Below are 25,404 nucleotides of genomic sequence, written 5' to 3'. Positions count from 1 at the left end.
CAGGAACATCGAAAATGGCAACTCAAAACGCCGTGCCTGTAGAAGAAGTCCAACAGAGAGTTGCAATCTAGCAGAATTTTGTGAAATTCAGTTTCAGTAATACTACAGTCACTACAGTGCACAACGGTACACACACTATTAGTCGCAAGACCGGCCATTGTTCAAAAATGCCTTTCAACTAAATTTCAAACAAAAATCAACTTTAAAACTTTAAAATTCTCAAATTCTTCAATCTTCAAATTAATTCTGTTTGAATGTTTCAGCGAAACTGATCGCGTAGGTGGTTAAGGAAGTGGTAATGATAGTACTGACAACTACGCGAAAAATGTTGATTGGCACGCCGGCGCAAAGTGCTGAACTATCATGGCGACCGTTTTGTTTTGGAAATTGGTGAAATTCAGAGGGTGAAAAGTGGTGGAAAATGGCATTTAATCCAAAAATTTATACGAAAAATATTGTTTGTTACGAGATTTTCTATAAGGTGAGCATAGTCTTAATCGACAAAGCGGCAATCCTAGTACCAGATCGTACCGTAAAGGATTACCAAAATCTCGAGTTAACTATCGAAAGTTAGTACTGGCAACTGCGCCAAAAATTTAGACAGGCACGCCGGCGCAAAGAGCAGAACAATCATGGCGTTTTGTTTTGGAAATTGGTGGATTTCACAGGGGGAAAACTGGTGGAAAACGGCATTTTCTCGAAAAATCTATAGGAAAAATGTTGTTTGTTATAGGATTTTCTACAACAGGAGCATAATCGGCAATGCGGCAGTCCTGGTATCAGATTGAGTTGTAAATAATTACTCAAAACAATTTAAAATAAGTGCTAAAAATTGAATAAACTACAATGTAATGTGATCTTAACTATTACCAAAAGAAACATGTTGAAAGACTTAAGACAAAACTAGAAAATAAGTACCTATTTACCTGTGTTGCAAGGCCTGTAGTCCAATTAAAACAATTTGCGCTATTTCAGTTCCCGCTTCCCATGATTCGTTTCCGATAGCCGCAAAAACACCACACTCATGAGTTAAACCACTATCTACCTTGCCTCTATTTTGTCTGAGGGCTTGTAGCGAATTTCCTTCAGTACTTTCCATAATGTTTTTCTAATGGAAAACTAATTCAGCGCACTTTTTAAAAAGGTTTTTAACAACGTTTCTTCAAAATTGTCCAAACAAACAAAAATGAAAAGCGGAATAAAATCACATTAAGCCACCTCGACAGGTGGTTGTTGAATTTTAACCAAATCTTGATTGTCTACCTCGAACGGCAATTGATAAAGAATGGGGAAACGACAAGCAAAAGCATGGTACTCAGCACGAGACGCGAAACGGAAAACGTGCCGAGCGAAGTTTAAGGTGGAAAGGGAATTAGGATAGAGAAAGACAAATCGATAGTATTAATCCACGTTGCCACGCTAGGCTCAGTTGAAAGAAGTCTAATGGCCGATTGCACCATTGTAGTTTAACTAAGGTTTAGCGCTAAGCCTGGTTTATCAAGCCTATTCGACTTGCACCGTCAGTTAAACCTGGTTTACTAGTTCTAAGTGTAGTTTAAATATTTAATCCACCAATTTCGGAAGTTTAGAAGACGGATTAGCGGTAATCTGTAGTTTTCAACTTAAATTTTTGAGTATTTTGTTTGGATTGCGGGGTTGCAATCACTTTCCTTTTTTACAAATAGTATTTGTAATTATAAGCAATGGACATAGATTGGGAAGATGAAGTACTTTTAGAAGATAATCTAGATTTTTTTAAATAATACATTTTTGTTTGCCATGGCGGGTCTATGAAAGTTTATTTCGAAGACATGGACCACTACACGTTTTTTTAGGCGCTTTAGGCTACATAAGGAGTGTTTTTTACCTTCTTCATTTGATCGATGTAGAATTAAACTGTCCAAATGATATGTACGTATTTATAATATCTAGATTTTCTAGATATCTGCCTTTAGTCAAATGTTTTAATCTATTGTGGCTAACATAATATGTTACAAATGAGTGAGGGGATTCTAAATAAAAATACATAAATGCAGGGTGTATGCAGGATGCGTCTGCGGTTTACTATGAGCCTGAGGCGTAAATATATCATTCATTAAATTGAGTACTCAATTTAATGAATGAACACGTATTGAACGTCCATGAAACACGTCCATCTTCTATGAATCAGCTCCAGGCTACTCTAAGTTCAAGACGTACCTACATTTTCACGCATCTGCGCGTGGCGAATAATGGAACGTTTTTAAGAGTAATAGCCGGGTTTTATACAGGGGTTTATTAAAAGGCCTACAATTCCTAAAACGATAAACACTCAATTGTGTTTTTACGAAATTTCTGGCTTCTCCAAGGTAATTGGAGTTGTGGACACTGCACACATTAAAGTGCAATCTCCATGCGCCATGCCGGTATCTTTTCTGGCATTACCCGGCGCTGGTTAAACGGAAACTTCTTCTACGACTTACGCATTAATTACGCTTAAATAAAATATAGTCATGAACAAAATCCCTAAATCATGGTTTATCTTGATAATATTAGCCATAAAAATGACGGTGCAAGACATATTTTAACTGAGGTTTAAATAACTATCCATTGTTTAAATAAACGCCGGATTAAGATGCAGCGGCCATAAAAAAAAAGTGCTGCGATTTTTTAACAGAATTTTTCATGGCATGTATATGATTAAAGTGAAGTTCATAGACTTCACTTAAGTATAAGTAACTGTTATTATTTTGTACCTATTATTTTAGAAACGGTTTGAATTTTCTAGAAATCTGTAGTAGCAGCTAATACATGGCAGACCTTGGAGGAAACGGAGTAGAAGATAGACGTCACATCAAAGTACGACTCTACTAAAAGCAAATTTTTCCCGATTTTTGTAAATCAGGTTTTGTGAAGTAGCTTTGTAAAATATGTATTTCACAAAGCTGTTCAAAAATTGGATAATAAATAACAAAATCATACAATTTAATTTCGAAACTTAATTTTATTAGTAATAATAAAAATATAAAAGAACAATAGAACATAGAGCGTGTTTATGGAGTACACGAAAAATAGCTGAAAAAAAAATATTCTTATGTAAAACTGAGAATTTGCCAAAAAACAGTTTATAACAGTTGTTTTATTAACTGCCCCCATTAGAGCATAAAAGTTTAATTTCATAGAGGGCGCGGACTAAAATTTCTGCACTCACTCCCTCCATCCTTTTTCTCAAAGAAGAGTTAACAGAACATTAACCCCCATTTCTGCAACTTTGTTGTCAAAAATCTGTGTTTGTTGTTTATTATTTTTCAAATTCTATCCTTGTGGCTGTGGCCCAGAAATGGGTGAAATAGGAAACAGATTAAACGGAATATTATTATAGAATGAACCCTGCGAAAGTGGTTTACCACGAAAAACAGGTTCGAGAGCTATGTGCCCTTCATGCCTTGAATAACTTATTTCAAGAAAAGGGGGCATTTTCCAAAAGTGAACTCGATTCAATCTGTTATAATCTCAGCCCAGAAAACTGGATAAATCCCCATAAGTCTGTACTGGGCCTGGGAAACTACGATGTTAATGTTATTATGCGTGCATTACAAATTCGCAACTATGAAATGATTTGGTTTGACAAACGAAAGTAAGAACTTTTGACTTACTAAGGCTGATTTTAAGATAGATTGCCATAGAATAATACGTTATTTTGCGAAACGAAAAATTTTACATAAAGATATAGAATAGAGCGCTTTTGCAAGTAGTCAAACTCAGAGCACTAATGCAAATGAATACATACTAATACTGGAGCATCTTATTTTTCATTATAAACAAATGAGCAGCTGAAATCAATGTTTTAACAAGGATACGACAATTTCTGGTTAAAAAAAACAGATCCCAATCTGAAATTCGAATACTCGTTTAGTGGTTTATCCGAATACTCGAATATCTAACCAATATTCGAATAATCGAATATTCGAATATTCGAGTATTCGCATATTTGAATATTCTAGTATTTGAGTATTCAACGAATATTAGAGTATCCAACTAGTGAAGAAATTGTAAGTACATGATTTCAATGTGATGATCAAAAACCATGTAAATATACAGGACTTTTCACAGCCACCCCTTCTAAATTTTCAAATGGCATCATAACATGTATGGCACATCAAATTTCTTTATGCCTCAATTTTATGCGAATACACGAAATAAATATTTGAACATATTTCTTCCATAAAATAAGGAAATGCTTGTAGAATATGAATAATTTATTTTATAAAAGTATACAAAGTGCGTATAAAGATATTTGCATCTTGTGAGTTTGATAATGTTGATGTATTTGAGTATTCGAAAAGCGAATAATTATGTCTAGTCGTAACTCGTAATCGAATACTCGAATTATTCGAGTTTGATTCCGAGCCCTAATGTAGACCAGAAGGTGTTCTGCACCTTTTTATTTGGCCAGAAGACGCAGTTGTTAAATAATTCGTCTAATCTGAAGGTATTCTGAATTTTGTCTCAGTGCGTCGGGTCTAGAGCACAACAAAATATCCGGAAACCAATTCAGTATAGAAAATATGTTTAGCTATCGTTTACGAATTATATTGAAATTAAAAACATCCTGATATTAATTAGAAATTTGTTATGATATTCTTATCTTTCCTGGGTCTCAGTCAAAGTGTGAAGTAAAAATTTAGAACATCGTTTATTTCATTACGTTTCGGCGAGACAACGCAATCATCAGATTTAAAATTTACGCAAACTACAAGCACCCATTCACAATTAAAACATCATCAATCATAAAGTAAGTTTTCCGGTGTTTTGCTCTCCCAAAAGGAAGGATTTTTTTCCTCAGAAACTGATGAATGTTTTAACACTTTGTAAATTATACTTTTTATACAACATGTTTTAATTGTAAATGGGTGCTTGTAGTTTGTGTAAATTTTAAATCTGATGATTGCGTTGTCTCGCCGAAACGTAATGAAATAAACGATGTTAAAAATTTTTACTTCACACTTTGACTGAGACCTAGGAAAGATAAGCATATCATAACAAATACACGCAGTCAGGAAAATAAATCAAAATTAATAATTAAATTAAACCCCCTTAAGCTTCGCTTCAAATGATAGATCCAAAAGCCTGCAAGTTAAAGAGGTTTGAAAAATATATTTTTATAATTTGCAAGCTCCAGCAAGTCCAGCTGATAAGGACTAATAGGTCGGAAACTGATTCTGGGAGTTTTTCTAATTTTAACATCATACATAAACAATAAATAATTTTCCTTATTAGATTGGCTTTTAAATATTTTCTTTGAGTGCTCAACGCGCTGCTCTGGCAATGAGATGGCATTCAGAATGGATTCAGCTTGCTTTGGGAAATACTTTTAGCGTATTTTTTAACAAATTCGCTTTCTGGTAATCATAAAGGATCCAGAACGGCTGTTAGTATACATTAAACCTGGCGCCATTTCAAACATTGGTAGATTGGTAGCTGCCAGAAAGTCGTTCGTCCAGTGAATATTTCAACCATTCACTGAACTCGGTGTTGATCCTAACACATGCATTTGATTGATATCTTATTTATTGAGAAAAGTCCCAACATTTTCACTTGGTTTTTAACATTTACACGCTCTATATTTTACATAATACAGTAGGTATATTTACCGTCCCAAATTCAAATTATCCTCTAACTGTTCCATTCAACGTATTTTAGAGATCCAAGCAGTATCCAGTTGGAGAATGTTACAGGGTTTATATTAAATGTACCTACAGACTACAAGTTTAGTTTCATTACAATACCTTTGAAAAGGAGGCATTGGATTGCAGTTAAATTATTAAATGGACTGTATTACAACTTAGATTCGAAGTTGGAGCACCCAGTTGCTATTGGGAATGTAAGAAATGTGTTGAAATGCAGACATTCACACATGTATATTATTTATCTTGTTTAAGGAAGAGGACTTGCTGAATTTTCTTAGAACTGAATTGGATTCACAGGACAAAGAGTTGTTTGTGATTACAACTAGTGACTCGGCGAAACTTAGTAGTTGGCTGAAACAGCAATCGGACTATAACAATAAAATTGTCGATTCCAGTAATCGAGATGCTGAAGAAGTTTTACTTTGCAATATTAACCCTCGAACTGCGGTTGGTAAATAAGAGATTGTGTTTCTGATCTTTTAATAAGTTGTTATGTACTAAATGAATAATTTAAATAAAGTTTATTTGTGAGTTCCAAAGATTTAAAACCGCGCTAGAAAGTATGCCCATAACCTCATTTTCCGGCAAAAGCACGAGTTAAGGCAAGAAAGCTTTCCCAGATAAATATATACGTAGGATTACCATGTCCCTGAAAAGATATTTTCTTCATTGTGCCTATATAGGAACACCTTTCAGGTATTTTAAATTAATTTATGAAAAAATTCAGATAATTTATAGGTTTTGATATTAGGGGCTCTCAAAGACAAGCGAAAAGAGGCAGTCTTGTACAGGACGAGCTCTCAACAGTTCAAGGAGCCATCGAAATGGGACTTAAATATCTTAATCCCGCTCGAGACACGGTTGTATGTATGGCCAGCAGGTAATTACCAATACGCTTTTAATACGGTAATAAGATCCGAAAGTACAGAGAAGATTTTGTAATATACAGGGTGACCGTTAAAACTATGTTCAGGGTTATTGATTGAACTTTCCCGTCCCGTTCGAACATCGAATTTGAACATTAGAGAAAAATGTTAAATACAAAAGTTGTAGATATTGACGTCTAGTTTATTTTAAGATAATAACATTTGATACAGGGTGTCTCAAATTCAAGTGTCAGACCAAACTTACCTTTCTTTTAAATGGAATGCCGTACTTTTTATTGCATATTCGAACTATTCGCACAATTCTAGGCCTACTCGATATAAATGTTCTATAGTGATTTTCAACTGTTTTTGAGTTAATAACCAATAAGTAAGAATTGAAAAATTGTTTAAGAATAAATTAAAACAGATGTTAATTGAGTTAGAGCCTTATAGTATTAGAGACTATTTAAATATGTAACAACAGTACCTTTTAGTATAATATGTCCTTTGTCAATTGTTTTTTAACGCCATTTCATTTTGTATTCTTTATACATGTGCATGTATCAGAATGTAATTTGAAATAAAGAAATAAATAAATAAAAAAATATATATATATTGATTGAACTTTGGCTGCCCCGTTTTTACATCTAATTTGAAATTTAGAGAAAAATGTTACATACAAAAGTTGTACATATTAACGTCTAGTTTATTTTAAGATAACACCAATTGATACAGGGTGTTTCAAAGTCAAGTGGCAGACCAAACTTATCTTTTTTTAATGGAATGCTGTACTTTTTATGGCGTATTCGAGCTATTTGTAAAATTCTAGGCCCATTCGATATAAATGTTCTAAATTGATCTTCAACTGTATTTGAGTTAATAATAACCATTAAAAGTTTAATAACCATTAAAACATTCGGGCATTCTATTAAAAAAAAAGTAATTTGAGTCACCCTGTAGCAATTGTTATTATCTGAAAATAAACTAGATATTAATATCTACCACTTTTGTATTTAACATTTTTCTCTAAATTTCAAATTAGATGTTAAAACGGGGAGACCAAAGTTCAATCAATATTGGATATTCACTTGAATTTGAGACACCCTGTAACATTTGTTATTATCTTAAAATATACTAGAGGGTCATATCTACAACTTTTGTATTCAATATTTTCTCTAAATTTTAAATTAGATGTAAAAATTGGGTGGCCGAATTTCAATCAATAAACCTATACATAGTGGATGTTTAGAAAGTCTATTGGAGAAAGTTACAGAAGTAAAATTTGAATGGATTTCTACAGGGTGTCAACCTTTTCATAAAATATATACGATCTCACTTGGACCAGCATAAACATTGATAAAGACAAGAGTATAAAAACTAAATCTGGGTCAACAGTCGGGGTATTCATTGTGAAACATGGGCGTGCAACATATATTTAAAAAAATGTGTTTTAATTAGAAACTCTACTTAACTGATTTAAACATATTTAGTTAATTGTTTATTTTTTTTATGTTTTTTATTTACGGATATCCAACGTAGGAATGACGACAACATTTTTTGAAATTGGAAATTTACACACCTATTCATCACTATCTGAGTCGGCATTTAAATTGCCAAAATGCCATCTTATGTTTCACTCGCGTTGTCCATAAAATTTGTTTTAGATTTTCTGTGGCAATAACGCATATTTTGATTTTATTTCTGTTTGAAGTTGTATTTAGTGCAGTCCTTTTTCGGTTAGTGCGTGTTTTTTGCGAATAAATGGTGTTTTAAAAAATGTTTCTTCAGAGTGGCAAATGAAATAATGTAAAATTGTTTTCAGTTGGACAAGAGTTGTATTTCATCACCACATCTCTTAAGATAAAATTTATATGTCAAAAAAAGTTTTAGCTTCAACATAAGCTATAGATCGTAAAATTTGGACCAAAATCAGAAAAGTTATTGCTGCAATACCATCAAGTTTACTGTTTTTTTGGGACCATACATATAATGTCCTAAAAATTCAAAAATCATTTCGAGCTTTTTGGTTTATCTTTGAACTTTTGGACAACTTTTATTTGTCCAACTAGGCACATACCAAACTTTCACAAATTTTGCACTTTTTTATTTGGCACCCTGTAGAAAGAACAGAACATATTTGGCTAAATAGCGCTTCAAACTGAAACCAAATCTCTTGAAGCAAAGTAATGCTATATTTGCTGAGCAGTTTAGATAGAAACAATTTTTATGGTGATTATGAGTTAACATTTATTCACAGTCATTCATATTACATTAGCGGAAACTTGAAAATTAGCTTTGAAAATGAATTTGAAAAAAAAATTATTTAAAAAAATGACATATATTATTTTCAAAATACTCATTTGTTTGTTAGTTCCGTGCATTTATTCTACGGTACTTTGTATCCTATTATTATTGTTTTATTAAATTTGATTATTGAGCTTGTGAAGACATAAATTATTTGAGTATTAGGTCTACAATCATTGTTATATAGTTATTTAAATTGCCGAAAGTTTAATTAATTGTCATTTGTTAACTTATCCCTTAAAAAAATGAAAAATTGGCAATTGTTTGCAGTCTTCTTGCAGAAAAATCGACATTATTAACGTAATATTAAACTCGCATTTCTAACGCCCGTATGCATAGTCCGTCGTAAGCGATTCGCCGTTTACATATGTTGGCATAGCGAAGAGCGGGTTCGGCAGCGAACCAACGGCGCTATATCCAATTCTGCATCCAAAATATCTCGATGTACAGTATACAACAGTTCGAGATCTCAATCCATATTTAATTTCTTAAAATGTTCTTAATACTGATATTAATTAACTTATACTAAAATACATGTAGCCCGACTTCCTAAAAGTATTTACTTGGCAAGTTGTCAGAGATGGGTAAGGCCATCGCCAACATTTCGTAATATAATGTAATATTTTACATTTAAATCCAGTTGTATTCAAAGTAAAACTGCTGCCCATATAATGGATCACATAATTTGTCTGGTTCTAGGGAAAAGCTCTACACTGCTTAATGCTGCATCAATGCAGACATATCAGAAATCCTTTAGCATACCATTTAACAATTTATGTAATTCTTTGTGTGATTACTTCGTATGTTTTACTATCAAACAATGTATGTGACATTTGTTAAATAATATGTTTTCTCTTTTTAGGACAGATGCCGCAGTTCATGCGTTAAACACTACCTGCCACTTCGATTTTTGTCAACCTTTCTACGCTATTCTTGAACCGGATGCTATCACACTCCGTCTCAATAAATTTTTCATAAAATCGGATAATCCAATCAGAATTTTAAGTACCAAAATTGTTCCTGATGACTTTCACTGTAGATACAACGCGATTTCCCGAACCTATCTCTACCGGATAATTATAGAAGAGAAGAAACAGGATAATGATTTAACTGCAACATATTTTATGCCCATTGAAGAAACGAACAGAGCTTTTTATGTTAGGTATGGTTTATTGGTGCATTTGAAAAAATCAACTACATGTATATGTATTTAATGGTTTTTAGTACCAATAGTTTCAACTTGGATACCATGCGAGAAGCGGCAAAGCTATTAGAAGGTTTTCATGATTTCCGGACTTTTATGGCAACTAGCAAAGACTCCGATCGAATAACGAGAAAAAAACTGGACAGCATTCGAATCATTGAGCGCAGCAAAGAACAAGTTGGAGTGTCGTGGCCTTATAGTTGGCCAGCTGTTGCAGTTCAGAATAGTAAAGAGCAGTCTCACAGAATTTTGGATATGTATTTTAAAGGCAAAGGATTTTTGTACAAACAGGTAAGTACCTACTAGTAATTCATCTTGTTTTTTTTTCAAAAATGCTAAATAGGCGCCGGCCTAGTGCTTAACTTTTCATAAAAATTATTGATGAACGAGACTGGTTTTGGTTTAGAACAGTCTCAGAATCATACGGAAATCAAATAGCAAACAGTCTGAGATTATTTTATTGTTACGTGTTGGTTATTAAGGATCGTGTCTAAATTATAAGGTACAATGTTATAAGTTATAAGATATAAGGTAAAATCGGACAATTGTTCTACCTCCTCATGTAAGGATCCGTACGATTTTACAGTTTTTACATCTCCCCCCCACGCAAAATTACGTAATAATTTTAGTTTTTTATTTCGTTTATTAAGACTTACTTAAATGAAAGATAAAAATATATTTATTTACATATTCATCATTTAATATATGTATTATGATCTTTGATGGTCTAAATTATTTTAATCTTCCATCCAAAGTTAACCAGTCTGGAAGTGATTCTACCACAAGCCACAACAAGAGCTTTTATCGGTTGTATTATGAACTATGTCATCAATAATAATATTTGTGCATATTTCTAATATGAAGAATCTATAAAAATCTTACGTAAGATAGTTCCCCCACCCCTCTAATATCCTTGCGTAATTTAGGCATTTAGGCCCCTTATTATGACATAATTTTATTATTTTTATTTACATTATAGGGATTATTGAATACTTACATTTTATAAAATTTTGCGCTTCATTTAAAAGCAAGACTTGCAAGACTCTTCCTGCAAGGCCAAGACTAGGACTATGTATGCAAGAAGAAGAGATCATTTGCTAATCACTAATAGACATTTCCAGGGAGTCTAAATAGTATGGAAACGTTTAAATTTCTCAAAAAACGTATTTTTAGATCTACATAAAAAAAACCCGCATTTGATACTTTGAATAAGCTAGCAAATGATACCAAAATGAATCGCGTCCTTCAGACCTTGTGGGTGGAGCAACTTTAAAATCTTAAATAAGAACCATCATGTAACTTTTATATAAAGATTTTTTCCATTCCTTTCAAATGGCGCTGTAATAATCTACAATCATTAAATTTGTAAATCTTTTGCGGTTATCGGCAGATAGACATCTGTTTTCTAAACACTTTTTTTACCAACACACCATCGGAATTCTTGATTCAGGCGAGTTCCTTTTCCTTACCACCGGGGTACTTGATTTTTGGTGCCAAGGGCCTGTATACAAGGTGATCCACAAAAATGTACAATTTACTCTTTGGTGATATGTGCGGAGTTTAAAGACAATTAGGCTTTTAAATTGTTTTCAACTATACCGTATATAAAAAAAATCTTTTATGTCAAGATTCTTTTATGTTTATTTCATATTTATATCAAGTTGCGTTAATTTCTACTAGAACACTACATGTAAGAATATTGTTAAATTATACGGATAATTAATGGTAAGTTCTGATAAGTCATTGAAATCCAAACAACATCTAAAGAACAACCGCGACCGATTATTAGTTACATAAGTACAAACTCTATTGAGACAATTAAAAAAATTCCATGCCAGTTAACGGTCGACAAAATGTTAGATTTCCATGGAAGCTTCTAGCTTTATCGCAAAGTGTATCTTTTCTTTATTAACTATTTAATGGGCGACGAATGCCAATTCGTTCTCTAATTATAACACACTGAAAAACAGTAACGTGAACACAATAATAAAATGAAGAATAAGATTGAAACAATGATGCAGCACTTTCAGTCGCTGAAAAATTGTGGTGCGGTAAAGACACCCATTTGAAATTGAGCTTTGATCAATCAAACACACCAAATTTTTAATTCTTCTGTTTTAGTGTTACGAAACTAGAAACACAATGTTCCTTGTTTGTAGTTTTTGATGAAACATTTTTATAAAACTTATTTGTGCTTCGGGTTCAGGAAACGAATTATTCCATTAGTGGTATTACAATATGACTATGTAAATTTTAAAAAATTTTTGTATTAGGCTTAAGTTGTACGTCTGCGTCTAGTAACTTTTTGAAATTATGTTCTTTGGCATTTAATATAAATCAGAATTGAAAATGAAAATTAGAGGCTACCGAGTACAACCTCTTGGAAAGTGTTTCCAAATCCATGGTGCCATTCTCCCGATATTTCAAAAAAGATAATGTTTTTGAAGAATTTTGACCATCAATAGCAGAAGTCAAGATCGTCATCTTTTGATTCATATAAAATCGTAGTTCCCTCTTTACCATGTGATACGGGACACCCTGTATAGTGGAAATTTTTGTGTGTAACTTGTTTCAATTCATAACCGAGCTATAGAAGAAATATGCAGCGCTGGTTCGATTTGTATAGTTTAAAGATTATATTTGAGAAGGAAAGGTATGCCTATTACAGCGACGTCCTTTGTCTAACACATAGTATTACTTTTATAGACATGCTACAAAGGATAAAGAGAGAACTAGAAATTGATTAACGAAACTCTAAAGGAGTAGTTTTAATGTACTTTGCGATACTTGCCTGATTGTTAGCATAAATAAAATATTTTTTTAAATGCTTGAAATAATTCTAACGGCTAAAAAACCGTCGAGCGTATGTTTAGGCACTGAAATATAATCAATTCAGCGTCGGCGCAGAGCATGGCATTATGCGCTGCTGTCGTCTGTCATTTTTCACATTGATGATTTCCGTCGGCGTCCGTTGTCCACATGTTTTTCAGTTTGCATTTCCAGTGAAAAAGTCTAGAAATTCGCTCGAACATTTCAACAACTACCTGACATTTATATTCGTAAGTACAATTGCATGCATAAACGCCGTACAGATATCCGTTTAAAGACATACGGTCGCAAATAATTATTGATAAACATGACCGATTCTCTAGCTGGCACCGAGCAAAATGGCTACCGAGGACCAGCCAGCGGCCACTTGGCAAATTTGCGCTACAATGCAAAAACGGGGCTCGAGGCCACTTCTGAACCACGTTAAAGGGGGCTCAAGAGGGTCCTGGCAATTTGCCTCGAAGGGCTCTACCTACCACTTTGGCCTTGGCTGACTTGGCTGGACCGAATTGAGGCCTTTCTTGAGAGATGTGGTATAATCGATGTTATTGCATTTTGTTTCTCTTTAGTTTTTTTTATAGATTTTTTGTAAACACATTCAAAGTTAGTTAGCAGAATGACCAGTATGAAGACTGGCAAAATACCACAAATAATAAATTTTATTGGATTTTTCAAAAACATCGATAGCTTTTGAACTGGCGGTCGGGAATCAGAAATTACAAACTTTGAGGACTACAATGAGCAACACGCAATAATAGGCGTAATTTATGCATTGATAATTTTTAAAATAAAAATAAGTATAGAATATCGCGTGTAGCCCTGTGTAATAATCTTGAATTGAGCCGGTTAAGCAAAGGAAATTTGCAACTGCTTTGATCGGCTTCCCAATATGCAACATTTTACAACGATCTCTACTAACTTTTCGGTTGTTATTTGGAAAATTTTACATAAACGTTGTTGGTAACTGATGATCTTCAACGCAAATAAATATAATTGAAGATTATTCACAAATTGTCTACGCACTGAGTTCTCCTTCAGACTCTTGTTAAGTACCATTCTCTGAAGGAAGAAACGAATTATTTTAACACAGAACTATCCAAAAATAGTTTCAACAGCACTAAAAACCGGCAATTAGCCTTGTTCAGCCCCAAATAAAGCCGTTCGGACTCAAATTTCACATAAAAAAACACACTTTTTGTTTGTTTTTTTTTTGTCGAGGTCGAAAATTGTTTGAAACGTTCTCTATTAATTACTATAAAGTTTTGGGTAAATAATTTTCTACCGGATTTATCCTTAGGATTCACAGATTCTTTTGTATGAATTGTTATAATTTTTCATTTTAGCATTTGAAACCATAAAATTAAAGCTTATTTGAAATAATTGACAAAGTAATCATACCTGTGTTCGAGAACACCAGCTAATAAAAAAATAATTCTCTCGCAAAAAATTACGTATATATAAAAAATGCTTATTGTTATCGGCCACTGAGAAACGAATATTCTCATTTTATTAACAATTTCAGTATTTCATGTATATTATACATAATTGATCATATGTATACATGTATAAAATACAAAATTGATTTCAAGATTATAAAACACTATACTCATAATTGATTACGAAGTAGGGTTCAACACAGCATTGAAATAAAATTTGTGACGGTAAGAATAACCACGACAGGAACTAGCACGTGATTATAGAAAATTTGACTGATCTCACTGACGATAGATCTCCAAGTTGGCCGTCCGCCCATTTTGCCTAAAAATGTTGATTGTAATTAATTGTTTTTCAGAATAGCAAAACACTTAAATCGATCTATCATCGTTTTAATTATTAAAGCTACCAAATTTATTCTTTTCGTTACCTGTGCGAGTAATTATTTCGTAAAATACTTCAATTTCACGTGCCTATTTTGATATTTATTAGCTTTTATTTAGGAATTCGTAAAATCTATCAAGTTACATAAAATACAAGAAAACATTGGCATTGGCGGGGTTTGAAAAAATACGCTTTATCAAATCTAAGACTACATGTAAATTTAAATTTAAATACGGGCAGAAATACCGATTGGGTCGATAGCCTTTTTCTGTAGGAAATAAAGATTATTTATATATATATATGTAAATTTGCTGAATGGGTTAAGCACGGATCTAAGTTTTAAAACTTGATTAAAGTCGGCTAAACGATCAAGCGTGTCAAGTAATTTTCTGTTTGCAATTAAAAAATAATTAAACTCAAAAGTAAAACTGATGGTCTTTGTTGTTTAATTATTAATTATTAATTTATTAATCCCAAGTGGGTCAAATACTTGAGTAATTTTTTGTTTCAGTTCTCATTTTTTCTAAAACAAGATGCATTTAATTAGTTTCAGTGAAAGTAAATTATTTTGTTTCTTATCATAAAAAAATTGATAGTAATGAATGATCGCAAAGGATAACAAACATTCATATAACACGTCACTTGGTCAGATTACAGTTTAATTTGATTACATTAATTGACAACATTCTGATATGGCTGCTTGAGCGCTATTATGAAATCACTCATATATTGTAATTGTTCATTGTAATCCAAAGGTTAAGTAAGCTGAACTGATAACCACATGGCAACAGTTACCAGAGTGTACTAACACATACTTGAATTTAAAAAAATGCGGATGAAAATTAACCTTGTTTTCTGGAATAGAAATTTTACATTGGTACATACTCATTCTGACGAATTTTGAACAGGGGGCATTTTTTCAACTGAGGGGCATTTGCCCATGAACTATAAGAGAAACTAAATAGACATTTTACAGCTTAAGAAACATTTAAACGATGCCGCCGTTACCCTGATGAGCAAAAGGCCTATCCAGCCAGCTGCCTAGGTCTTTGGTTAACTCCCACTAGCTATTCAACCCAGGTTTTGATTCTGTGACTATACAGGTATGAATCTGGGCTACTGTTTTACACTTTTGTGTAACAATAATATTTTTTATCCTTAGATTAAAAGTTTTGGTTTCAAACTGCCCACTTATTTTGTGTAGTCATAACCGGAGTCGATTTAATCGTCGAATATCGTCATCCTAATAGTATACGGTTTTCTGTGAGATTTTTACTTTGTATGGTTGCTCGTTCCAAATGTCTTCAGGAAAGCTCATTCGAATTTCTGGTGCCAGTGTATATTGAAGGAACTCTCGGTATCTCCATACAGGGAAATCAGTTCAATGCTTTCGGACTGGGATTCTTTGGATTCAATCTTCAGTGACGATTCCTTGATTTTCAAGAACAATTATTTTCTGGATGTCTTCAGCTGCACAAACATCTACATTTCAAACCTAGCAGGTTTGTTGGTGACTCCTTATGAAGCTGATGTTATCTACATCTCGTTTTTCCAGATGTATGCACGGGTCAAACTCTTTAAGGGACTTCTTCAAAATGTACCCTAAAGCGATTTGACCAGGATATAAATACTAACACTATTCTGCATGATTATGAATTTTGAATCAGCCTTGGAAATTTTAAAAATTTAGTTACTGCACTCTGAAACCAGTTTTTTCGTAAATCTTCGCATATTATAAGATTTAAATGATAGTTTTCGATTTTAATACCACCCTTTTTCAACTTGATATTATTTGAAACGATATTGATTGCACACAATATTTACTCTAAAAGTAGTATTTCTTGCAGTTGACATGTAAATCCGGCTTTAACCAAAACACGCTTCTAAATTTTTTTATATCAGAAAATTGTGTTTTTTATGTAAATCATCGCAAGTAAATTTAATCACTTTTCAAATTGCCCTGACATTATAAATAATGCCCGAAATATTCAAACTAACTGATCAAAAATTGCAACCAGCACAATTAATGTCTTTATAAGCCAATAATTATACATATAGCCAATAGGCACTGAAATTCATTTTCATGTAGATTTGTTGGTTCCGAAAAATCTACGTTTCATAAAATGCGATGAAACTAAAAAAATATTTTCTTGTTGACTTTCAGGTGAGGAGAACTGCAGGAACACTTTTATCGGCAGGCACAGGACAGATATCATTACAGGATATACGCTTTATGCTTGAAGTCCCTTCTAAGCATAGTTGGAATCCAAGAATAAAGGCATTACCAGGCTACGCCTTGTATTTGTGCGAAATTGAATACTAGGCTCAAATAAGTTACATCTCTACAGATTTTGCTTTCGATTAGTTAAACATACCTAGAGAGAGATCCACAATGGTTGGCTCAAGAGTGTACATAGGAGGGCTACCCTACGGCACCAACGAAAGAGATTTAGAACGTTTTTTTCGGGGATATGGCCGAATGCGAGAAGTGACTATCAAATCTGGATATGGATTTGTTGAATTTGATGACTATCGTGATGCAGACGACGCAGTTTACGAATTAAACGGCAAGAGGATAATGGGCGAACGAGTGACTGTTGAACGGGCAAGGGGAACTCCGAGAGGACGAGATAGATGGGGAGATTCAGGCAGCAGTAGCAGCAGCCGTGGAAGAGATCGAGACCGAAACAGCGGTAGAGATCGTTATGGACCACCTACTCGTACAGCTCACCGAGTTATAGTTGAGAACTTATCCAGCAGGGTGTCCTGGCAAGACTTGAAGGATTACATGCGTCAAGCCGGTGAAGTTACGTATGCAGACGCTCATCGTGAGCACAAAAACGAGGGCGTTGTGGAATTTGCCAGTCGCAGCGACATGAAAAATGCCGTGGAGAAACTGGATGATACCGAATTGAATGGGAGGCGGATTAAAGTTGTGGAAGATAAAGGTGGACGTAGACGTAGGGATTCTAGTTCTAGAAGCCGATCGAGGTCTCGGTCTGCTCGTAGGTCGCATAGCGGCAGCAAATCGAAGAGTAGGAGCAAGTCTCGATCCAAGAGCAAGGATAATAAGGGATCGAGATCCAGAAGTCGTTCAAACAAGAGATCCAGATCAAGGTCTGAATCTAGGGAGGTCAAAAAACCTCGCGAAGACCGTTCAAGGTCCAGATCAAACGCGAATGGACGGGATGACAGGTCCAAGTCAAAGGACGCTGAACGAGATGCTCGATCTAAGTCAAGAGAAGAGCGCTCCCGTTCAAGGTCCAAAGAGAACGGTCACCGTTCTCGATCGGTATCGAGAGATCGATCCAAATCGAGAGAGGCCTCTAAAGAACGGTCCAGAAGTAAGAGCCGGTCAAGGTCAAAGAGTAATTAACTATTTTAGTGGGTTAAAGGGATGCATCATTAGGTCTTAAAATACTTTCAAACTACCTACATTTGCGCCATGATATTTTTCTGTTCCCCAAATCCATTCATGCAGACAATATTATATTCCAATACTTTTGTTAGTAAAGTCAGTACAAATGTGTTTAACAATTACGCAAACTTTGCGTAACTGAATTTTTCTATTGTATTATTGGGGTTTTATCTATAATTAATGAGGAAAAGTTGCCTTTATTAAATACTTGTAAGCATCATGTGGTTCTGGCGGTTACCTATTTTGATGTCGAGTCACTGTTAGCATAGTAACCAATTGTATGGGCCTTATGACGTTCACGTTGTAAACTTTATCTTATAATCAATAAAGCAAAATCTTATGTAACATATTGTGTTTATTTGTGTTTCAGCAGTTTCCTGTATCATTGGTTTAGCGAACTCATTAGAATGAGTTTACTGTCGGCGCTTCAAGAAAAAAAGCAGCAGTTAAAGCGTACTGAAACAATTATAACACTAGAAGATGGACGGAAGTTTGCTGAATTCAAAAACAATATTAGACAACTAGAAGAAACTAGTCTTGGTTTCGTTGTCGACACTAAACCCGACAATATTCCCGCCAAAGTCATAGACTGTTTGTACTTGGGCTCGCAAGATTGCTGCGATTTGGCAGTTTTACGTCAATACAGCATCAAATTCGTATTGAGTGTTGGGGTTGAGCCTTTCGCTAAGAGTCCTAATGTAACATACAAATTTGTAGATATTCTAGACCTGGTTGAAACTGATTTAGAAAAATACCTCCACGAATGCATGCATTTTGTAGATGTTTGCGTTAGGAACAAAACAAACGTTCTGGTACATTGCAACGCTGGAATAAGCAGATCGGCGTCAGTAGTGATAGCTTATTTAATTATTAAACGCAATTTGTTATTTGACGATGCATATGCTTTAGTGAAACAAGCGAGAGCCACTGTCAAACCTAACGATGGGTTCATGAAACAATTACAACATTTAAAGAAAAAGTAAGTAACCAATGGAGTTCAGCCGTTTTGGACAAGGGGTGAATTCTTGAGTGTCATGGTACAAAAAATAACCAGAACTTTTTATTTGGTGGATGGAATCAACTCATGTTTTGTTTGATGCACTAATCAATTATTCACAATTGTGTGCCCTTTGTAAAATCTTGTAGCATTCATAGTTTTTGCGCAATCTACCTATATTTATGTCTGCTATATGTAGCTTAAAAGCCAACTTAAAACTAAGCTTATATGTACTGGGAAATATGAGAAAATCGGTCCGATATTGAGCAGACTGTTTTAAAAAGCACATATGTTTATTTAATAACAAGAAAAAATAATAAAAAACACAGTATATATAAAATTCTGGAATGTCTGTAAAATAAGTAACAATTAAAGCTAATATACAGTCCGGAAAAGTAACGTTGATTTCATCCTATCTTATCGTTTAATCTTTAAACATCCATTCAAGAAACCTTAGATCCCAAAGAAAAACAGTGGCTTGGAAGCTTTATGGATCCATTTCATGATTACTTTAGCCTTAAGCATATTTCAATACTTCATTAGTCGAAAGCCTTGCCCAAATATTTAGATTGTATGTGACTTGTGTTCAATATTTATCTAATTAGTTATGTATTTTTTTTGTGCTGTTGTATTTTCTAATAACTTTGATTTTTAGTGCATTTAATGCTAATTATTAAAATTTATATGTTTTACTTGTTGGAAAATTTAAGTTCGGAAAATGGAGCCATGTCGTTGAAGCTATTTTGATATAAATATAAAAAATTGATGAAATATTTGGCCATGTACAAAATTTGAAGAAATGTCTTCGAAAAATAATGTACTGGAACAACAACATTCTATTGTTGATGTGAAACAGTGCAAATTGCTTTAAACATATACAACAATTTTGTTCACTGCTGACAAACATTAACATACCTATAAAGCCTAATGCAATGTAACAAAATACTTAAGTAGTTACGCACCTGTATTTACATTGATAACTAAGTTTATTAACAAATCCCATCATATAATTTACGAAAGGAAAAATCACGTTCCTGTCTCCACAAGTAATCAATCTCTACTTACTACTTGGTCTAGGTCTACTACGACATTTGGACGGTTCTGTTTGAAATTTATAATACTTGTATCTTCTATTTTAGAAGCCGTTTACAAAATCTTTATCCTTAAAAATTCGAGCAAAATTGAAACACTATGGAAATTGACTAAATGGAAAAAAGTTGGTAATAAACATAAAATAATATACTGAAATATTGTATATCTATAACAGGGAATTTTAATATAAACAACGTTCCTGGGTTTCAGTCATTTATTTAGTATATCACAATTTAGCCATTAAAAAACGCTTCGCTGTTTTTCCACCATCATTTTTTTTTACTCTGACACATCACAAACTGACGATGGTAGAAAACAGCGAAACGTTTTTAAGAAAATTGACTAAATTGTGATCTTCGAAACTTTGTGAATAAATGACTGAAACCCAGGAACATTGTTTATATTAAAATTGGGAATACAGTCAGGAATTGGAATGTTTCAAACAATAAATAATTATGCATATGCGAATATATTAACTCGAATTAACGCACGTGTTTGTAGCGAAAACAGGCCGGTATGCATAGTCGATCTTTTACGATGCGCCGGCCTCCCGACTTTCACCGGAGGCAATATTAGATGCACAGCCGATCGGATGAACCATAGAGTAAATAAAAGATTATTTTATTTACTAGCAAAGAGAAAGTTAAATATAAGTATATACAGGGTGAGTTTTTTAAAGTGTTACAAGGCTATACCTCAGACACAGATTGCAATATATTTATAAACATTTTGGAAAGTAATAGATAGGTAGGGGGACATGTTTAAACATATTTTTTACTATTGTACTCAAGCGCCCTCTTTAAGAGGTAAAGCCAAATTTGAAATTTTAAATGAAATGATATATTTTTGATTCTACATGAAAAACTACGTATGTGTACAAATTTTTGCATGGTTTACTCATCTGGTTAAACAATTATCGATAAATTAAGTTTTATTGAATTTCAATACAATTAAACATGTAAGTCAGTAGTTTTTTCAAATTTCAAAATTCTTTAAAAAATCGAGTAGTAAAGTGTTTGGAAGTTGAAGGCAGGCATTTTGAACATCTCCTGAAACATATTTGATTACTATTAGTCGGGTCATAATTTAATAAATTTATTGTTTTAAATTTATGTTGCACGTCATAATTCTGGAATTAAGTGATCAATTGACATAAAAAGTCTACACATACACAGTTTTTTGTGTTGATTTAAATTCACAATACAAAATATATGCAAAATATATACAAAAGTTTCTTTTGTTGACTTAAATTTCACAATCAAAAATATATCATTCCATTTAAAATTTTAATGTTGCCTTTCCCTCTCACAGAGGGCGCTTGAATAGAATAATAAGACATATGTTAAAATACGTCCCCGTACCTATTTCTTAGGACTCTTTCTATAGGACGTAGCCTTGTAACACTTTAAAAAAACTCACCCTGCAGAATATAGGCATCTCCGAGCGATAGCCAAAGCTCTTTTGTGAGCGAAACTTCTCAACTTCTCGTGTTGTTTATACTATTTTTGTTTTAAATAGATAACGAACAATCTCGATGCATTGTACAGTGTTAATCGGGATAATTCGCACTTGGAATTAGATATGAACATACCACAAAGGTAAGTAAAGAAAACATCAACAAGCGTGGGATGCAATTCAAATAATAATTGTATTATTTTCGGGAATATTCGAGATAGGAAAAATACCTTAGAGAATATTACTGAAATCGATTTCAGAAAACGCTTTCGTTCCTCAAAAGAAACCGTGCAAAATGTGTTGTTGCTATTAATCAATAACCAGGAGCAAATCACAAATCGATAATTACATTTTTTTAATGTTTACAAAAGAGGTTTCGGAACCAATTGGTTGATTTTCTCAACGGTTTTCACCGCTAATATCTCTTTTCTTGGTTATTTTGCGATTTATTTATGCAATATCGTATGATATGTTTTCTGCCTTTGACGGCGTTCCAGCGCCGACTTTAATGACTTTACGAGCTAACTAAAAGCAATGCCGAACTTTTATCGGTAAATTAGTAATATCACCGCAAAAGCGGACGGCGCGGGCCATCAGGATAATGATATTGCGCATGCTCATTATATGGGAGAATCGTCGACGATTCCATCTAACGAAGAACAACTTTGCATCAAAAACCCGTCGCTTTCCAGTCGACGGCCGCATGCTCGGTTATACCGCTAAAATGCCGAAGATCAACTATGCATACCGGCGTAATCATTTCGGCAATAAAATAAATAGTAATTTAAGGGTGTATGATTCAAGTTGAAGCAAATCGGATATGATTTAAGTTAGGTTAGTTAAGTACATTAGGATAGTTTAACGTTGCCGAATATGTCGAGTGCCTTATTATATTTCTGTCCCGTTGAATAACAGCCATTAACCTCCTCCCTATATTTAATCAATAATAAATGTACCAAATGAGTGTTTTTTTGTTTTTAAAATCACAGCTTCTACTAATCTAAGTGTAAAAGTTCAAATCTTATTAGTGTTGCAATATGCATAATTATAATATATTAAATCAATAGCAATTAGTTCATCGCGCATTCGATCTTTTCAATTTCAGTTTATATATATATTTTAAGTAAATAAAGAAAATACAAATCATATAGTGCAACATATACAACCAAGAAAAATGTTTGGTTCTCAAAATTTAAATCACAAGATTGTCGAAAAAGAAGCTCTTTATCCTTCTGTCATTATCTTGCATGTAAGATGTTTCATATGAAAAAGCGAGAAGTGTTCTATTGCTTATTTATAATTAATGAAGACACAGCTGTCCCGTTAGAAAATTAACCTGGTGAAAGAATCTCCAATTCCACAGATTGTGGACTTTCTTAATATAGTCCTCTAGAATATCGAGATTCTGGAATGTATCTTTTCACTCATAATGAATATTCATACACAGCGCGTCACTCACAATGATTTATAGATTATCTCATTCGAAAATTGAAATGGTTTTAACTTACGCTATTTAGAGACTCTAAATATGACTCCTACTTCCACCAAGCCCTCTTGCAGGTAAACTGTTGCTTTTGCCTCTGGAATTTTCTTTGCCATTCTGGCCAACCGTTTCTCGGGAATGTGCCACTACGATACTCAAACACTGAACCCATTCTTCAGCGTTCTTGCCATCGCTTGGCTTCAAAATCAATGTTTGATTTTCTGTGAATATTTCAAAGGCTTTCGGTATATTTCGCGCTCCTCGTGAAACCCTAACTGAACGAATCTGATGAACATCTATCGATTCTCCACCGCTCTGAAATACAAGAGAACAGTTTTAGGAAGCATAGCAAGTAAAAGGTTTCAGCTGTACTTTGAGTTAGATAATAATATCAGGTACGGCAAAAGTCCTTGGAAATTTACTTGAATACGTTGCAAGCACCCTCGTTTAAGTTAAGTAATTAAATCGTTCGTTAATGGCTTAACAACTAACGACATTTTAATGAAATTGGGATTTAATGGATAAAAAGCAATAAAAACTAAAAAATATCTGATATGAAAACAATCTAAATCGTGTTTGAAAAAGCCGCTATTCGAAAAAATTTATTTGCTTTAATTTTTCACAAAAATTTCAAATGCTACCATCAAGTTATTTGACACGCATTTGAAAGCACAATGAACAAAAAAATGAACCAAAGCGCAAAAACCGCATATCAAAATAATTTTTGGAACCGATTTAATACTTGAAAAAAAATAAGGTTAACCTAATTCAAATAATTAAAGTAGGCTTTGGAAGAAAAAATAAAACAAGTTATACATATTTTACATTATTTGACATTTTGTATTATTATTTGTCAGTAAGTTCACTCTAAAATAAATTTCGTCAATTCTGAAATTTACGATATGTTTAAAATTTATTTTCAATTATTTAAAAATGCATGTTTGACAGAACGAGAGTATGCTAATACATACGTAGAAGTTTTTTTGAGAGAGGAACAATTCAGCGGCTAACAAAACGGTTTCGTGAAACTGGTAGTGTCCACGTCGTACATGGTCCTTCGCGAAGAAAAAGGGCAAGGACTGAGGAAAACGTTATTAATGTTTGAGCTTATGCACAAGTCAATCCGCAGTTAAATACAAGACCATTTTTTTTGCACCTTGGAGTAACAAAAGACACCATTCATCGCACCTTAGCTGACAATAACTTTCATCCATATCACGTTTCTTTGCATCAAGCACTTTCCGAGATCGATTATGATGCAGGATTAAATTTTTGTAACTGGTTAAAGCAAATTAACATAGAAAATAATCAGGCTTTATCGCGCATTTTGTGGGCTGATCAAGCCACTTTTTGCATTACTGAGAATCTCCACTGGTTGAGACAAGTTGATCGTCAAAATAGGTGGAAAGTGAATGTCTGGTGTGGCATTGTTGAAAGCAAAATAATAGGTCCTTTTGTTTTCAACGAGTGTCAATTGATATAATTATTTACATTTTTTAACAAATGAACTTAATGGACTGTTAGAAAATGTCTCACTGGAGACAAGAAGAACCATGTGGTTTCAGCAAGATGGATGTCCTGCTCACTATTCAAGAAATGTACGCGACCATTTAGATAGAACTTTTCGCAACTGCTGGATAGGAAAAGGTCTATTCCCGTGGCCAGCAAGATATCTAACTGTGTTGGAGTTTTATCGTTGGTGAAGATTAAGATATAGTTTACAAAACTGTTCCCACAACTCGGGCAAATATGATAGAATTCCACAAGCCGAAATTGAATGTGCTGTATTTGACACTAACCGCAGAATAGATATGATATGATATAGATATGTGTATGACGAATGACGGAATTTTTTTTAACATTTATTACCTTAATGTTTATTTTAGTGCTACAGCATAGTGTTATACCTAGGTAAACTTTTTTATGGTCTTTTGACTAAACTTACTAGTTGCTTCACTTATCGGAACAATTTCTGTATAAAATCGACTTTTTAAAATACCGTTTGCAATTACGCCATCTAGTGGTCATCTGGAAAATTTCAAAATAATTTCCAGCAAATTATTTTCTTCAAGTTTCTTACCAATTTTTTTTTTCGATCACTCCACAACACATACTTTCCAAGATACAGCCGCTTACCACCCTTATTGCGATACCCTGTATTATATTAACTATACATTATATATACAGGGTTGCTCATTAGTGCGTCAAAGTGCGATATCTCAGTAAATATGAAGTTTACAAGAAAATTCGTCCAACGAAAGTTTTTCAC

General features: G+C 33.5%; 5 protein-coding genes and 1 long non-coding RNA gene across 11 annotated transcripts in view; 4 read left to right on the top strand and 2 right to left on the bottom strand.

The window, feature by feature from the left end:
- LOC109544390 (amidophosphoribosyltransferase) overlaps window positions 1-1,361 on the bottom strand; it is a 12,019-nt gene extending 10,658 nt beyond the window's left edge. The window contains exon 1 of one of the 2 annotated variants that reach the window (XM_019914528.2): window positions 927-1,361. In XM_019914528.2, coding sequence (XP_019770087.2) covers window positions 927-1,099 — 173 coding nt within the window. In that variant the 5' untranslated portion in view covers window positions 1,100-1,361. Of the gene's footprint in view, window positions 1-918 lie in introns of both variants that reach the window. The other variant, XM_048666675.1, reaches the window with a different exon arrangement.
- On the top strand, window positions 7-2,968 carry LOC125504525. The gene is made up of 2 exons (XR_007281545.1): window positions 7-481; window positions 2,768-2,968. It is a non-coding gene; the product is annotated as an uncharacterized LOC125504525 (long non-coding RNA).
- A 256-nt stretch (window positions 2,969-3,224) lies between these two features.
- Window positions 3,225-6,203, top strand: LOC109544365 (josephin-like protein). Its single transcript, XM_019914496.2, has 3 exons — window positions 3,225-3,616; window positions 5,683-5,863; window positions 5,922-6,203. Exons 1-3 carry the CDS (start codon window positions 3,363-3,365, stop codon window positions 6,126-6,128), a joined length of 642 nt encoding a protein of 213 aa, XP_019770055.1. The 5' UTR covers window positions 3,225-3,362; the 3' UTR covers window positions 6,129-6,203.
- A 20-nt stretch (window positions 6,204-6,223) lies between these two features.
- LOC109544364 (serine-arginine protein 55) lies at window positions 6,224-18,453 on the top strand. 5 transcript variants are annotated; one of them, XR_002172569.2, is made up of 6 exons: window positions 6,281-6,365; window positions 6,421-6,549; window positions 9,702-10,001; window positions 10,064-10,334; window positions 15,667-15,793; window positions 16,855-17,381. XR_002172569.2 is itself a non-coding variant. In XM_019914494.2 (5 exons), the coding sequence occupies exons 1-5, from the start codon at window positions 6,313-6,315 to the stop codon at window positions 17,011-17,013; spliced, it is 912 nt and encodes a 303-aa protein (XP_019770053.2). In that variant the 5' UTR covers window positions 6,224-6,312; the 3' UTR covers window positions 17,014-18,449. The 5 variants fall into 5 exon arrangements, 4 of the variants coding, with proteins under 4 accessions (XP_019770053.2, XP_019770052.1, XP_019770051.1 ...); XM_019914494.2 differs by lacking the exon at window positions 15,667-15,793 and having other exon boundaries at window positions 6,224-6,365; window positions 16,855-18,449; XM_019914492.2 differs by lacking the exons at window positions 6,281-6,365; window positions 6,421-6,549; window positions 9,702-10,001; window positions 10,064-10,334 and adding exons at window positions 12,970-13,102; window positions 13,196-13,405 and having other exon boundaries at window positions 16,855-18,453.
- Window positions 18,454-18,511: 58 nt separating this feature from the next.
- The window catches only part of LOC109544366 (dual specificity protein phosphatase 19-like), a 15,420-nt gene continuing 8,527 nt past the window's right edge, over window positions 18,512-25,404 (top strand). Inside the window, exon 1 of the mRNA XM_019914497.2 lies at window positions 18,512-19,087. Coding sequence (XP_019770056.2) covers window positions 18,516-19,087 — 572 coding nt within the window. The 5' untranslated portion in view covers window positions 18,512-18,515. The remainder of the gene's footprint in view (window positions 19,088-25,404) is intronic.
- The window catches only part of LOC109544367 (protein melted), a 22,570-nt gene continuing 16,533 nt past the window's right edge, over window positions 19,368-25,404 (bottom strand). Inside the window, exon 17 of the mRNA XM_019914499.2 lies at window positions 19,368-23,450. Coding sequence (XP_019770058.2) covers window positions 23,175-23,450 — 276 coding nt within the window. The 3' untranslated portion in view covers window positions 19,368-23,174. The remainder of the gene's footprint in view (window positions 23,451-25,404) is intronic.

The sequence above is a fragment of the Dendroctonus ponderosae genome, unplaced genomic scaffold (assembly GCF_020466585.1).
Source record: "Dendroctonus ponderosae isolate FM_Combo_2020 unplaced genomic scaffold, Dpon_F_20191213v2 Dpon_F_20191213_5, whole genome shotgun sequence".
Lineage (NCBI taxonomy): Eukaryota > Metazoa > Arthropoda > Insecta > Coleoptera > Curculionidae > Dendroctonus > Dendroctonus ponderosae.
Note: the sequence above shows the minus strand (reverse complement) of the source record. Positions and strands in the feature narration are given on the sequence as shown.

Coding starts and splice junctions, on each gene's coding strand:
- LOC109544365 (XM_019914496.2), top strand. CDS start 3,363: ATGAACCCTGCGAAAGTGGTTTACCACGAAAAACAGGTTCGAGAGCTA. Junction 3,617..5,682: donor ATTTGGTTTGACAAACGAAA/GTAAGAACTTTT, acceptor AACGTATTTTAG/AGATCCAAGCAGTATCCAGT. Junction 5,864..5,921: donor ACCCAGTTGCTATTGGGAAT/GTAAGAAATGTG, acceptor ATCTTGTTTAAG/GAAGAGGACTTGCTGAATTT.
- LOC109544364 (XM_019914493.2), top strand. CDS start 17,083: ATGGTTGGCTCAAGAGTGTACATAGGAGGGCTACCCTACGGCACCAAC.